Below are 15,896 nucleotides of genomic sequence, written 5' to 3' on the forward strand. Positions count from 1 at the left end.
ATTCCAGAGCCAGCGTGGTTCTTACATGTTCCCCCTGTTGGTTCTCAGTCGGCCTGCCTGCCTGCCTGTCTGTGCATTGGCCACAGAACTGTTTTTACAAGTGCAGAAGTCGCTGCTCCATTGCTCTGCAGCCCAACCGTATAACCAGGCTCTTTTCCTATTCTAGGGAAGTGGAGCAAAGGCTCCGTGCTGCAGAGACGAAGACATACGGGACCCTTTTTTTTTTTTTTTGTCCCTTTTTGTCTTTCTTTCCACCCTTTCTCTGTTTTCTTTTTTTCTTTCCCTCTTTCTCTTTCCTACATTATCTCCCCTCATCTTCCAATTTTATCCAGACTTTGACAGGCCCCATGCCCCCCTCAACCCCACCACCCCTCACCCCCACCCTTTAACAAATATACAACAGTGGCTTGGGCTTTACCAAATGTTGGCTGCCTTGCCACTGAATTCTCCGTACCTCATTTGAGACGGGCATCCCTTTTGCTCGTGGGTTTGTTGAAGGCCATCTCTAAGCCGGCCAGCCCAGCATGCTGCTGCGGACTGCCAGAGTGCCAGTGGGGTTTTTCCACTCAAACTTGGCTGTCACGGCTTTAACCAGAGGGCCCAACTGAGCTCTGCAGAGACAGATGCCTTCTTCAGCTGCCTCTCGCTTTGATTTTTGGAAAGAATGCAACTCTGTAATAACATACTGTATCTCGTGTCTTTTGTGTCTGTGCATTCAAGAAAGCCAGTAGCGTGGATGTGCTGTGCTGTGTTGTCGGTTGTGATGGGAGCGTGCCTCGCTCCGCTGGGACTGCACGGAGAGGTGACCTTCATAGAACGAGGGGAAGAGTGAAGGGGAGAGTGGCACGTTCCCAGCAGGTGCTGCACAACTGTCCGTGACACAGATGGGCAGATGCTCACAAATGCATGTGCCACATGCATACATTATGCAAATGTCCCTGTGTGTCCGTGCTTACACACACTGTAATGCACGTATGCTTACATGCGCGTGCGCGTGCACACACACACACACACACACACATAGTTTCCACAATATGCAAACTTCTATACCAATGCCACTACACACTGTAAAAGATCCTTAAGCTTATCCACCATGTTTTTTTCTATTTTGGTCTCTTACAGTATATGAATTTAACTCTTCACCGGTGATTAGAAAACTAGTGTGCTGGACTTGTGTTGGATCATATGGCAACCTTATGTGCTTTGTTTAATTCTAGGAGCACAACACACCAAACTAAGTTGTACAATAAGCCCTCTGGCAGTGACGTGTATCAGTTCAGAGTCCAGGACCTCTGCTATTTTTTCCATTCTCTGGTTGTTTATGCCTTTAGTGGCTCCTCTCTGAAAAAAGGGAGTAAAATGAGCAGCCTCAACAAGGCCTTTGGGAACTGCAGAAAATCAGGCAAACCAAACAGTAGCACTTGGATGGGTTCTCTCTGCTCTTTACGAACAGAGTTAGTGGGGAAGAGTTACTTCCTTGACCGGCTCGCTGCCCTGTTGCTCTGTCTGACCATCTGCGTTGCGGCTCAGCCCAACCCAGTCCGGTTCTTTCCCATTCTCCTTTCCATGCGCTGACATTTTTATCCTCCTATTAAAACTTTTAAGGGCCCATTATCTAAGAGGAAGGAATGTTGCTTTAATAGTGTGGTGGCTCCATGCTTAGGCCCCTTCTTTTCAGTTTGTATCCACCCAACACTAGCGAGCTGCTTAATGTTCTCCAGCAAAGAGGGGACCGCCTCCCCTCTGAGATGTATGACAGCAGCTCAGCATGGACCATGAGTCCTCTTTTCACTGCCCCAAGCACTCATAGCAGACTATAAACCCTTCACATGCCTTCCACTACTTCAGCCCCATTGTTTCAGGGTCCCCACTACATGGTTCTCAGGTTTAAGAGAGCTTGCAGGACTGTGGTGAAGAACTTGTGGTCTCCTTGGATCTTTTGTTAGAGGATCACAGGAGTTGCCATCTTAGCTGAAGTTATTAACCTTTGTTTTTGTTTTTAATGCAGTTTCTCATGTTATGTTAAAACTCATACCCTGCTGCTGAAAGTTTACTGTTGTTTATTTTCTTGGTAGGCAGGTTTTACCTCAGATGGAAAGTCATTCAGAGCCTGTAGCCCCTGTGTGCAACATGTGGTCAGACAGATGTTTGATTGTGTTGGAATATGGGTACGTTTTCAATAGATTGTTGCAATTTAGTAAAAGATAGTCTGCTTCTGAGAGGATAGAAGAAACACCTTCATAATTTATACCTCACAAGAGATTACATAGCCATCCACTGGCTTAGATAGTGATTGAGCTCCAATCAATCTCTCCAAAGTAAATTTCTTTAAATAATAATAATATAGCAAGCTTTTAAAATACAACACGCTATTTAAGATTAAACCAGTTGCTTCCAACCTATTTGGCTTCTGATGTCTTACAAAAATCAGTGTCTATTAGTTGTTAACAGCTCCACCAATTATTTATTTCTCTGAACTTCTCACATGGTTTCATTTTAATACATTTTTCAAATGATCTAAAATAATCTCACTAAAGATCAAAGGTTAGAGGAAAAGTCAAAAAACTGAAAACAGATTTATAATATAAATAATATACCAACTGAGTGACAAACACAAATGGATTCAGCTTCAGGGAATAGAGAAAGAATTTACCATAGTCACTTTATCCCAGAGGATTATGTTGTTATTTCTTTAAGTTTTAGAATGAGAACTGGAAATTGACCATGTCCAAAAAGCTCTTAATAAGTCTTACAGTGTATCTACCTTTATGTCATATCTTAAAGCTGCTGAAAACTGGTTTCTCTGCGGGCTTCTTATTATGAGTGACGGGATCCCACATGTAAACACGATTTTCTACCAAGCTTAGAACAATTTTGGTTATTTCACATGAGCGATTTCTGTTTTTTTCTTAATTTCATAATGCTCAGTCAGAAAAAAGGTGACTCTTCAAATAAAGAAGACTGTAGGAAACGACTAGCCTGGCTCTGTACACGGGTAACACAACTGGAACCCTTAAAGTCTCGTTTGGCTGATTTGCTCAAAACAATTTGTGAAAGTGACATGGAGGCTTTATATGAATTAAAAGGTAAGATAAGGGACTGCTAAAATAATTGGCTGCTGGCTCTAGCTTCACATTTAGTGCATAGACAGTACATTTGCCCAACTATTTCTTTAACACACATCTGTCAATACTTATAGTGTACAAATAAAACTCTGGATTTATTGGATTCTGGCAACAGCATCACCTTTTAGTGTTTGGTAAAAGGTCATGCAGAGGTTGGACAAGTTCTGGGGGCATAAAGTTGTGGTTACTTTGCCAAAGGAGCGCGTTCTTTGTTTTTCTTGCTTAATTGCAGTATTAATTTTTTCCAGTTCCCTTTCTTTTCTTTTTTCTTTTTTTTTACCAAATATATTCCGTAACCAGATTTTTTTTTTTGGTTTGCAGTTTCATTATTTTCATGGCTCCTAATTAGGTCCAAGAGTTGGGACTCTATTTCCTGTACAACGTTCTGCCTATAACAGAGTTTAATTTCTCTTTGTTTCTACATATAGAGTTATGTTTTATGGGTCAGCAAATACTTTTATTGGACGATGGCATGAAGAATCTCGTTTTCATTATTATTTCTCTTCACTTTCCTATCCACCCTCGTACAGAAGGATGGTTTCTTTTAACTTCCCATCATTAAGCAATGATTTAAGCTGGAGGCCTTTAGCAGCAAGTTAGAGGCTCCTGCACATGGTGGATGATAGTCGGGTCTGGCCTGGAGAAAAGGGCCATTGTGTCAACACCTTGGCTTTTTATTGATCCTCAGAGAGCGGAAGGTTCAGGTTCTGGCCCCAGCCGGACATTTTATTGATGGATGGGTCTGTAGCGTTTGGGTAGAGGGGTTGCATAAAAATGAAGGGAGAGTGAAATGAGGTTTGGGATGCATAATACAAATCTTAAGTCCACTGGGGAATAGTTGGAAATTCAATCCTCTGTTTCTTGCTCTGGCCTCGGGTAGACACAAAGCCAAGAAAAGGGACCAGTGAATGGGACCAGTGAATTCGACATCCTACTTAAATATCCATATGACTCGCTCTGAAATTTGCAGCACTTTAAAGCAGCTGCTCTATTGATGCTCTGTCATGGTCACTTCACTCAGTCCTGCCGTGCTTTTTCCTTTTTGGCCCAGTGTTTGTTCAGCGCTGAGTCTTTGTGAGCCAGGGAACGCTGTTGTTGCAGTTAGTGTCTGATAGCTCACCCTGTCTGCAATAATGTCAACAGCTCAGGCAGGAAAGTCTGAGAGGATTGTGTGACCTTGTGACGCTTGTTGACAGACTTAAAGTGATGGACAGTATTTAACTTGGAGGTCAGAATTGTCTCCCACATCTGCATTGTCAGCTCCTTGAAGTGTAGAAGAGTCAAAAAAGATTCTTTACATCAGCCATGAGTGGAAATACATGAGGGGAAGGTTCCATTTTTTGAAAAACATGAAGGCATTTAAAGGATTTAAAGTACACAAATAAGTAATTAAGGATGGATGGATGAGAAAACCTGTTCCTTTCAATGTGAGATCTCTTTGTTGCCCTTGAGGCAGGTATCTGGAATTTACTGTATGACAGCATATAAACCAATCAGCCACAACATCCAAACCACTGTCAAGTAAAGTGAATAACTTTTGTTTATCTTGTTCCAATGGCATCTTAAGAGGTGAGATATATTAGGCTGCAAGTAAACATTGGTTCTTGAATTTGAAGAGTTGGACGCAGAAAAAATGGGCAAGCATAAAGATCTGAGCAACTTTGGCAAGAGTTTGTCCTCAAGATTCCCCAGATCTCAGTCCAATCGAGGATACGTGGGATGTGCTGGAAAAACAAGTCTGATCCAGGGAAGCCCAACTTTGCAAACAAATAAATCTTAAAGGAGCTGCTGCTAATGTCTCGGTTCATGCCTCAGCAGGTCAGAACAGTTTTGGCGGCACCAGAGAGACCTACATAATATTAAGCAAGTGGTTTTAAGGTTGGGGCTGATTGTTGTAGTTCTCTATACCAACACATTACATTTCGAATAAAGTAAGAGTCCACACGTTATATGTGCTTTACTAGGTGTTGACTTTTCCACACCAAAATATGCAAATTCTTCAATTTGCAGCAAAAAGTTGGCTAATTAAGAAAGTTTGACCTCCAAACACCCTTCAGCGTGGCAGCAGATTTAATGAGACATTAACGGAGATGTCTTTTTGCTCGCCACCTCCCTGTTCGGCAATAGAGAAGGGAAAAGGAAAAGGATCTGTTTGGTTTTTAATGAGCCAGGGAGCTGGGGTTTGTCACTGCATCTGTAGCGGTGGCAGAATTTCACAGCGTATAAGTCAAATATCTGTCTTCTCCCCATAAAAACAGCAGCGTTATCACAGCACAGAGCAAGGCAGATGCAGCGCTGCATCCGTTCGTGCTATAATTTATGAAAAGAGGGTCTCTGATGAAAATGTACGCTGGATGTCGGTTGTGCCTCTTCATCAATAATTAATGTCACACAGAAATGATGTATTTTTGTACACCGCGACAGCTTTGAACCGCGAGGTTTTTTTTTCCGTATGTTCATTTTGTTTTTGTTTTTTTGCTTTGTTTTAGAAGTTCATCACATTTTTACTGAAGTGCTTCAATTTTGGTGACTCATGAAAAGTACACTGACACCTTTATTTTAGTGCAATCCCTTTTGATCAGAGTCTCTGCAGAGAGAATTTAACCAAAGAGGGTTTTTTTTCACTGTGTTGCTCCTTTTCTTTTCTTTATGGGGGATTACCTCAATTAAAATTACAGGTCCACGGGATCAGCCCCTGCTGGGAGTTTTATCCTTTCTGTAGGCAGACTCCTTTTTATAGCCTGAAAAGAGTGAGCATGTTCCAACAAGTGTTCGCATCTTTGTGAAGGGGTACTGGGCATGTCAGTCACCAGCAGTAGGCATATGAGGCACTGAGGGGTCAGAATGCGTGACAGGCATTTGAACATTTTTTTGTCCACTTAACCCTCTCTGTGATATTTGATTTAAAGCCAACCTCCTAGTTTACTGAATGGTCTCTGGCTTTAAAAACAGTGTGTAATCTGTGTGGCGGTTCAAGAGATAAACTCCCGGTCTTGTTGTTTCCTTCACAGTGCAACCAGAAGGCGCAAAAGAGGGACCTACCTGCATGGACAAGAATCACGGGTGTGCACACATCTGCAGGGAAACACAGAAGGGTGGCATCTCCTGTGAGTGTCGACCTGGATTCCAGCTCACGCGTAACATGAAGGACTGCAAATGTAAGCCATCTCAACCTCGAGCATAGTTCCCCCTCTGAGATATACAGACACACACGCGCACACACACACACACACACACACACAGGGAATTACACTACAAGCATGGTTTATAGGCTCCTCGTGAAAAGGTGATTGGGGCTGGGCGATGATGGATAATTGCACTCATTCCACAAATGCCTTCCACCAGATTTGAAGTTGGCTACTAACATTTATGTTGCATTACCAAGCCGTGACTAATCTCCTGAATGGTCCTGGTAAAGAAAAACATGTTTATCAAATAAGGAGTGATCATTTACACAACCAGGGCAAGTGTGGAGGTTACTCGAAGGGGATCGCTCTGACGGACAGCGCACACTTCCTGTTGCTGTGCAACAGAGATCATCCTGTCAGAGCTGGGGCCAGGGCTGATGGGGGATTTGTCTGTGTTTGGATAAGGATTGGAGAAGTGTTATTCTATAGTTTTTCTGTGACAGCCCAGGAAAAGGGCAAAAGGCGCTGGGATGGTAGGGTGCAGACAGGATGGCGGTAGAAGCCTCGGCTCGCTCGTGCTCTTTTTCACTCTGTCATCACAGGTGTGTTAAAAGTGCCTAGGTTAATGCTCCCCTCGCCTGCTAGCACACAAATATATTTGCACATGAATACACAAACATGTCTCTTCCTATCATTTATGTGCAACTAACACAAGTCTTTTTCTGTGTATTCTAGAAATGTCAGAAACTGTAAAACAGTTTCTATTCTGCAGAATTAATTAAATGTATTCAAATACAAACAGCTCATAGGCTCTTATTCACAGTGACTTTTACTACTTTTACAGCCACTTGCTCATTAGTTGTCGGAGTTTTAAAAAATGTGACCTCTCAGTTTGTCGGCAGCTCCAGTGTAACTCTGTATTCGGAAGGATAAAAAGATTACGTCTGGGGACTGAAGGATTAATAAACCCAGGATAGTGGTTTATGTAATTAACATAGATTCAGCACTTCAGGTGGTGAATATGGAAATCAATGCATGCCCTTCTTCTACACAGATTTTGACCTTTATCCAAGTGCAGCTCTACAAAGTTTTTAATAAGCATCGAAAATGCTGAACGATGTCTACAACAGGTCACATTGGTTTACGGTGCTCTAATTGTATTTATGTGTGTAACATATTCTGAGGCTAAACAATAATTCAGGTAACAGCAAGCACTTTTCTTGCATTTATAGTAATTTCAGACCATTTTTTAGCATGTGAGCATATCTTAGATGGTGAGGCTGAGTTGTGATTTTATTGTCATCACTTTGAGGAACTCAAAACTTACTGTATTACATTGTGTTTTTAAAACTCTGGGAAGGAGGACTTAATGCGGTCTGAAATGAGCCTGCAACATTAACGTCATAGATAAGGTTCAGAGAAAGTGTCACCTGAGGTTCTAAATGTGGATTTTTGTCACACTTTCCCTCTCCCACTCATTTTCTCTCACCTCTCCACTGCCCCAAAAAGAAAGAGTGTGCATTATCCTGTAAGTGCAATTTGTGTTAATTATGTATCCTTTGATAGTGACCTGTAACTACGGTAACGGGGGTTGCCAGCATATCTGTGAGGAGACAGACCACGGCCCCAAGTGTTCCTGCCACATGAAGTTCGTCCTGCACAGCGATGGAAAGACTTGTGTAGGTGAGTCATCTCACCCCGATACGACTACCAAGGGCAAGAAATAATGGCTTTTGAATGAGAAAATGTAGAACCACAAATGATTAGTTCAGCAGCCAATTTCCGACAGCAAATTTAATTAACGCTTGAAATTAGGTTTATGTGATAAAATGCAAGTTCAGAAACAGGCTTTGTTACAGTAACTGTATCCTCAAGCCTTTTCTCTTGATCTGTGACATGCAAGGACAAAAGGCTACCACCCACTGTGCTTTCCTGTCCGCTGCCGCTGCTGCTCCAGTAACCTCTCAGTCCCTGCATCTGCTTTGGCTTCTCGTCCACCTCCTTCTCTTTACTGGACACTGTGCCTTTTCCTCTGTTTTTCTCAGCCATGTCAGACACACCTTCTATTAGCTCCTGGGGCATTTCCTCCACTGCTTCCCGTTGGGGATTAACTCACACACCTGACCTAACCTTCCACTGGCATTTATCAGTGTTTGCCTCAGTTGACTTAAGTTGAGTAAAAATCATTCAGCTACTCAGGCATATTGAACCGTTCTGAAGGGCACTTTTATATCAGATGGGACTTCTGAGTGCAGAAGTTCACAGTTCTCCATAAACGTGTGCAGAGTGTAGCCATGCAGAAACGCACAGATATTTCAGCCTTTCATCAACAATCATGGAACATTAGCAATAAACTTTGTCAGGTGTTAATGTGAAACAGACCATAGATGCAGACAGGTCTTTCTTTTATCCGCCGGTTTAACCAAAGTGTCATTAACAGTTTCTGTTAACAGTAGAAACCCATTTAAACCAATGTACCCTGTGCTTCGTAGCCTTTGTAACCAAGGTTTGTAATGGAAGCCAAAAGGAGTGGGATAAAACATATTTTTTTTAAGGACAAACATAGTAAAAGAAGGAGCGCCTGCAGAACAGACTGGTGAAGTGGTGGCTTGGTTTCGGTGGCTGTTAAGTTTGAGAGCTCGGTTTGGGTAGCGGCTGATTAGCTCAGTGTTTCTGGATCCCCTTTATTACCGCAGCCCTGATGAGAGCCAGACTTATGTCAAGGTCTGGTCAGCCAACCTGTCATTATTGTTGTACCCTCCTGAGCCAGGAGGATGCCACAAACTTGACTGCAACCAAATTATATGTCTTCGCCAGTCTTATTCGAGGCAGAGCAAACGTACATTTGGTGTGCCAGATTAGGAAGCAGTCAGCCAGTTAAGTTCTCTGATTTCCCCTACAGAGTCTGGGGTTTCAGTGGTGGAGGAAGGGCTGCTCTGCGGTCGACACGGGGGCGCTCCATCGCTCAGACTCTATATTAGTTAATAAAACCACAATAAAACAAACGCTCTGCCAAATGAACCACTGACGAGAGAGTGAGTGACAAGAACGTTGGAGGAGCTTCAATAAGGCACCACCAGTGTGCATGAGGACTAACTCTGTGGTATTTCTACCATTCAAATATTTAACAAAAAGATATGCTCAAACTGTTATTAATTTACGTTGTATGTTTAGCACACCCGGTTTTAATAAAATACTTTAATCCCTTTGTCAAAGACAAAATGCAACAGCTAACTCTGCTTTGAAGAAAGAAATCTCTCTTTCTACTTCAGTGCATAACATGAACGATATTTCTTGAAGCCAAGAAATCCAATTTTATTTCTGAATTAAATGTATTTTTAAAATATCACAAGGAAGAAAACAGTAAGTGCTGCTGGTGGGTGTGTAGTATTTTTATGCATGTCTTCATGACACGTAGTGATAATTACCTCTGCCAACGCATTCGAAAATAGTAAATGATCTATAGAGTTTAGCTGGTATCCATAGAAACAGTGCAAAGTGAGAATAAACCGTTTAGTCTCAGGATTGATTTGGAGCCGTTTATGATTCATTTAGTCTCTGCATAGTCCATCTAAAAGCAACACAATTCATTATTACAAAACAGGTTTTACCTTGTCAGTGGCTTTGTCGTTAGGCTGGTGGGCTCTTTCAGTATGCTGCAGTTTCACTCTTCAGTCCATCTGGTGACGGGTTTCATATTTATTCATTTTGTGGTGATTCTTCTTACCCAGGCAGGTCGTGCATTTTGTAATAATGCGCCAAATACTTCTCTGTTTGGAAGTGATCATTCTTTATCCTTCCTGTTTCACCTCTGTTGATACTCTGTATATTGTAGGTGGAAAGTTCTGTGTCAGGAAGGCTTGTATGGGTGGCACACATTCACTGTTGTCTCTCAGACACACACACACACACAAACACACACTCTTTAAAGTCAGATTTTTGACTGTGACCTGTGGTCTGTGTATCAAGTTCAGATATCAGAAAGGAGCGGACATCATGTGGAAGCATTCATGTTGTTAGCACAGCAAATCATAAACATTCACAAATAGCAGGCAGATGCCGACATGCTCAGGAGTTCAATCAACTGAAGAGTTGGCCACACTGTGCAAGACGAACACACACACACACACACACGCAGCAAGAGGTGCATTTTATAATGCAAACTGAAAGCTATACAAACAACCACACAAACATACAATACATATCCTGCATGCATGCATCACATGCATGTAAACACATGTAGTCCACAGGCATATGCCCATTACATAAACACATTGCTCTCATTTCGGGTGGTCTGTGCATTCATGCTGGTGTATTCAGAGGTCTCTCACTGCCCTGTCCTCTAACTGCTGACAATCACTGTGTGTGGATGCTGCACGTTGGGACTGGGACGTGTTGGTGGAACTGTGGCAGTCCATGTAAACTGTGCATGCTTTGTGGTGTTGCTGTTTGACTCGAGCATCTGCTTCTTCATCTGGCACCTCAAAAGAGCCGACTGTGGATGCCAGAATAACCAATTCAAAGAATACATGTTTTGATTAGAGGGTTTGAAAGTGATTTTTTATTTTGAAATGATGTTTTTTTTAAACATAATTAAATTTGTGCAGGGATAAAAATGAAAGATCTCGCTGCAATTTTAAACACTCTTAAACAGCCATTTTCCTTTTTGTTAATGAGCCCAATCCTGCAGCTACAATGGGTGAGAGTGCACGATCTGCATACTAAAACGTGTGCCAGTTATTAGTTGTGAGGGGGTAAAGCTAATATACATTCAGAGGAGTGTAGAAATGTGATTCACCGGTAAAGTTTTGCTTGTTGATTTGAAAGCCAGTAAATGAAAACTCATATTTTGACATAACAGCAGGTGAACACAAAAAGACACTAATGTCTTCTAAAATAGTTTTGAGGGACACCTCATCAATTGTTTGGCTGGGCCACTGACCGTGTTTAGAGACTTGACATAAAAGCCAAACACCATTAATTCTGAAATAATCGGGACCATAAAAGACACCGTAGAGCGCAGAAATGAATCTGGCTGTCCCCGACTTTCAGCTTGCAGCACTAACCACTCGCTCTGTCTGTCAAGGCTCACAGTGCTCATACTAACTAGCGAAAACCTCATCTCACACGCAAACAATAAAACTGCTCGTTGTCTGCACTGTGTGGAATATTTATTTGTATGACTGCATGTTACAAGGTAACACTTTTGCCTTGAAATGTCACCCTTTTCAATTCAGAAAAAGACCTGTCATTATCAGTTGTCAGGATTTGGAAAGTAATTGCTGCTATTTGTTAAGTTGTTACCAGGAAGACGCTGTCTTTTTTTTTTGCAACACCATATTGTCATTCTCTCATGTCATTATCACCTCCTGTGGCCATAAATGAACATTAATGATTTGTTAAATGCAGGAGAAACAGTCCCCTATCATTCAAGCTATCCACCTGATTCCCTGCCCAACAATGCCTCTCATGAGTTACGGTTATTTACAACACTCAACCGGTGTCTGCAAGAGTTAGTGAGTTTCTTGGAGCTTGCTGGGAAATAAATGATGTGGGATCACAACCTGTCACACTATAATGTGATCATGCCTCAGCCTCCTGCTAGTGAGCGATGGGCAGACGACCTGAAGAAGTGGCCCTGCAGAAGCAGGAATACTTCTGAGTTAGCGTAGCATTTTCCAGAAATGTTATGGAGATCAGGGATAAGCTGTGCTGTTTGTGGCTGCACCAAAAATGTAATTGAACTAAATGTGTGCTCGGACGACAGTGTGTCGAACATACAGTAGATAGAAAATGAAAAATGTTCCTGTCAGTGATGGTTTCTATCATCTGTCTAGAGGAGTGATACAAAACAACAGACAGGTCTCTTTGTTGTTTCATCCGGTTTTAAAAACACAAGATTGTGTTCCATGTAATTTAATTTAAAAAGCAAAAAACAAAAACTGTGCTACAATGAAAACCGATCCATCGACTCACAGTGTGGCAACAGAATTGTAGCTAAATGGTGAGGCCACTTCCTCAGGTTTTCCTCCCATCTCTTTCTAGCAGAAGTCAGGTATGAGCCCCTTTTAAGATCAAAGGCTGTTCTCACTCATTATTTATTTTCCACAAAACCTGTAAGAAGGGAAGCTACATGCAGCAAACCGCTAACGCTGACAGAAAGTACCACGTGGCAGGGAATAAGGGGGATCTGCAGTATAACACATCAAATTAGTTCTTATCTTACATATCACACGGATGCTGTGTGGTTCAAGTGTACGGAGAACTAAAGTGGTGTTTTTACAATGTGTGTGTGTGTGTGTGCATGCAGGGGAGAGAAGTGTCCAGTCCCAGGCAGCCCCACAGCTGTTCCCTAATGGTAAATATGTGTTCCTCCGACTCCTCTCTCTGGGGGTCTGTGGGTGTGTGTGGGAGGGGGAATAGAGGAAGAGCTAACCTAGCAGACACTGATCAGGCCTTTCCCCTCCCAACAGGGGCATCATCCCTTTGACCCTTGACCTCTGACTCCCCCACCACCTTCCTCTTCCTTCTTGCGAATGCCCTCTCAATAACAACCACTGGCTGTGTCAAACCACACCTTTTCAAAACACAGCTGCAAACAGGGAGCTTCTGACCAGCAGTGCGAGCATTATATAAAGAGACGGAGATCTACTGTATCAAATATTGTTAAAAAAAAAAAAAAAAAAAGGGAGTTTTCGCTTTGCAGAGTCAAGTTTCTACTTCAATGTTATCTTGACATTTGTGCGAGTAAGCACAGTACTTGCGTATTTCTATTTTATGCTACTTTATACTTCTATGTCACGGCAATTAAATGCATGTATTGTAGTTTGTACCCCACTACATTTATCTGTCAGCTTTTCCAAGTCATAGAAACATCAGATGTTGGAAGTAGTTACAATGTACAGACATTTCCCCTTTACATTTCTCAGATGGCTTTCTTCAGATAAATGTTCAAGACCCGAGGGGGTTAAATTGCCGAATTTAAAACATTTCTTTTTTTTTTTTTAAAACTAGCTTCACTGACCAGTTAAATGCTGCTTATGAATTTATGTAGCAGTATTAACTGTCAAATAATATCTAATAATAAATCTGTCATTTTACTTTTGATAACTTACATTTGATCATTAATACCTCTTCTACTTTTACTTCAATAGAATTTTGAAAGCAGGGCTTTTACTTTTTTTTATTTTTAACTTGATTGTACCAGAAATTTAATTTAGGTAAAGAATATTATAAAGAGTATTTTTTTTTTTTATTTCGTACACCGCTGCAGTTTGATTGATCTACTGAAATACGCATATATTAGCACAAGTGCAAGTAGGCTTTGTAAAAAGTCCAAAACATCATCAGTTTGACTTTTATTGGCTTTTATGAAACAGACCAAAGACTGTGGCTTTATTTGTGTTTTGATATGACTGAACTAAGCAAAATTAAGCTTGCTCTGTCTCAAACACTTGGCTGTGGAGTTCCTAAACTCCATCATCACGGCCTATTAGCTTTGGCGAGGGAGACAATGATGTGTCCATGATTCAGCACAACTTCATACAAAAGATTAAACACAGAATTGCTGTTTCATACGCATGTAAAAATGCAGAAAATATGCAGAAAATAATCAATTGGAGAGTTTCGTCTTCTATTTCGTGGCCACAAGTAATTTGTTTCACTACATTTGCAGTGGCAGAAAAAGAGAGAGAAGAAGAATTGAAACTTGATAGCATCACAAATGCATTTCGGCCCAATTTTCAGAATGAGATGTGTTTTTATAGAAATGGCGAAGATGCCTAGAAAAATAAACTCATAAATCTGTGAAGATGTATCAAACCTTGATACATCAAAGAGATTTACGATTTAATTATACCATGTAAGAAACTGAGGGAGGAGGCTTGTTCTCAGAGGAACAGCCCGTTCAAGGTAGGAAGCGAAACAGTGGTGCTTTAAGTTACTAGTTGTTGCTTTGCTGTATGTACATGAACACACAGTCCCCCACATGCTACATGCTACATTATAACAGTCTGACCTATTTCAACATTTTGTGTCCCACTTTTTTCCCTCAGAAATAGAAACGTAAAGAGCAAGAGACATATTTTGCATGCTGCTTTAAGAGGATTGTCTCCAGTTTTACGGTTGCACCTTTAGAGAGCATTTGCAGCCTGTTCTCTGTGGGTTTTGTTTTATTAATGTCTGGTTTAAAGCCATCTATTTCCAGTGATCAACTCTCAGGGAGACTCTGCCTTGTGCCTTTTTGTGAATTCTGTCCATTCACCCTTTTGCTCTATTTTGTTTGCAGTCGTCCTAAATGGCTGATGACAAGCTGCTTGTCAACAGTTCTGATCTAAATCAAGAAGTGCTGCCTCTGAAAATCATGTGGCTTTTCCTATAATGTACACTGTCTGAACCTTTCTGTATGAAACTTATACTGTGGAGACTCGGCATTAGACCGAACACCCTGCACATATTAAGAAAAATCATCCTGCTGTTACCGTAATTGCGTGTCCCAACCCAGCGCACGGTAGATGTGGCTGGTGTGCATCCAAAACACACAAACCGACACACATACCAGAGCGTGTGTCTCTCTCCTGTCTTCACAAAACCATAATGTCAAAAATATTTCTTTGCTCTCTTAACACATGATCATTACAGTTTGGTGAGATGGCTGTCTGACTAAGCGTTTTGGAGGCATGTCCCGACACTGTCTTATCGTCTCGTCTGCCAACTGTCTCTGCTCACACTTTGCAATTATGTGAACCCACAGCGCTACGCTCTCAAGTCTGGGTTAGGACCGGGCTATCATACTCCATCATGAACTATCACTCTCCTGCAAAGGTTCCGAGGCAGAATCACGGTGCTCTGACGACTACAGGGAGCAAACGAAATAATGCAAACCCTTCACAAAAAAAAGGATTTCAGCTCTAAAGTATGTCAAAGAGTGTAACTTTTGCTACGGTGCCACATTAGACACAAGGGACGGCAAACAATTCTGTGAATGTGAATAAATGGAAAATGTTTTCTTTTTGGTCCGAGATGCGCCTTCTGGTGCTACTCGTACATATCATCAGTGATGAACCTACAATATAAAAACACATAGTCCAGCAGAAGTCAGCAAACTGTCACAGTAATGTCAGTGACAGCAAAATCTATATACGGTTTGCTGTTATTGGGATACATTATCTACCAGACCTTGAATTGAAGTATTGAATGTTGAATTGAGCACTGGTGTGTTTTATTTATTATAAATTCATCTTTTAATTTGTAAGAGAAAGATTTCTTCATCCTAAAGTTAAATAGTCGCACTTTAACCTTAAACACTCGTGTAGGGTGGGTCATATTCATAGTGTATATAAAAGTGGTCGTAGCTTCGGTGTCTGGAATAATAAGGAAGCGCCTTAAACTGCAATACCACCGAGGGCCACAAGTGGTTGGCTCCAAAAAGCCTCCGGCTGCATAGACTCCCATTAAACTTCTTTCATGAAATACAAATTTCATTTATTTTGGTGTCATTTATTAAAGTCACCCCTTCTTTTTACTTTTCTGGCGGTTCCATCTGAAAATAATCCCGTCATTACTTAGATATTAGGCCTCAAAAAGCAGTATGTTTGGGGTGGGGGCGTGTCTGTTTGACAGGCCTGTGGTGCAGTCAGGTTTC

General features: G+C 41.5%; 1 protein-coding gene across 4 annotated transcripts in view; it reads left to right on the forward strand.

Moving 5' to 3' along the window:
• LOC138624335 (signal peptide, CUB and EGF-like domain-containing protein 3) overlaps positions 1-15,896 on the forward strand; it is a 72,365-nt gene that overhangs the window by 36,356 nt on the left and 20,113 nt on the right. For 2 of the 4 annotated variants that reach the window (XM_069704445.1, XM_069704447.1), the window contains exons 5-7: positions 6,137-6,283; positions 7,820-7,936; positions 12,564-12,611. In XM_069704445.1, coding sequence (XP_069560546.1) covers positions 6,137-6,283; positions 7,820-7,936; positions 12,564-12,611 — 312 coding nt within the window. The remainder of the gene's footprint in view (positions 1-6,136; positions 6,284-7,819; positions 7,937-12,563; positions 12,612-15,896) is intronic. The other 2 variants (XM_069704446.1, XM_069704448.1) reach the window with 1 other exon arrangement.

The sequence above is a fragment of the Brachyistius frenatus genome, unplaced genomic scaffold, assembly GCF_029030835.1.
Source record: "Brachyistius frenatus isolate BFR_SWC_R1_liver_20210118 unplaced genomic scaffold, ASM2903083v1 Contig_50, whole genome shotgun sequence".
Lineage (NCBI taxonomy): Eukaryota > Metazoa > Chordata > Actinopteri > Embiotocidae > Brachyistius > Brachyistius frenatus.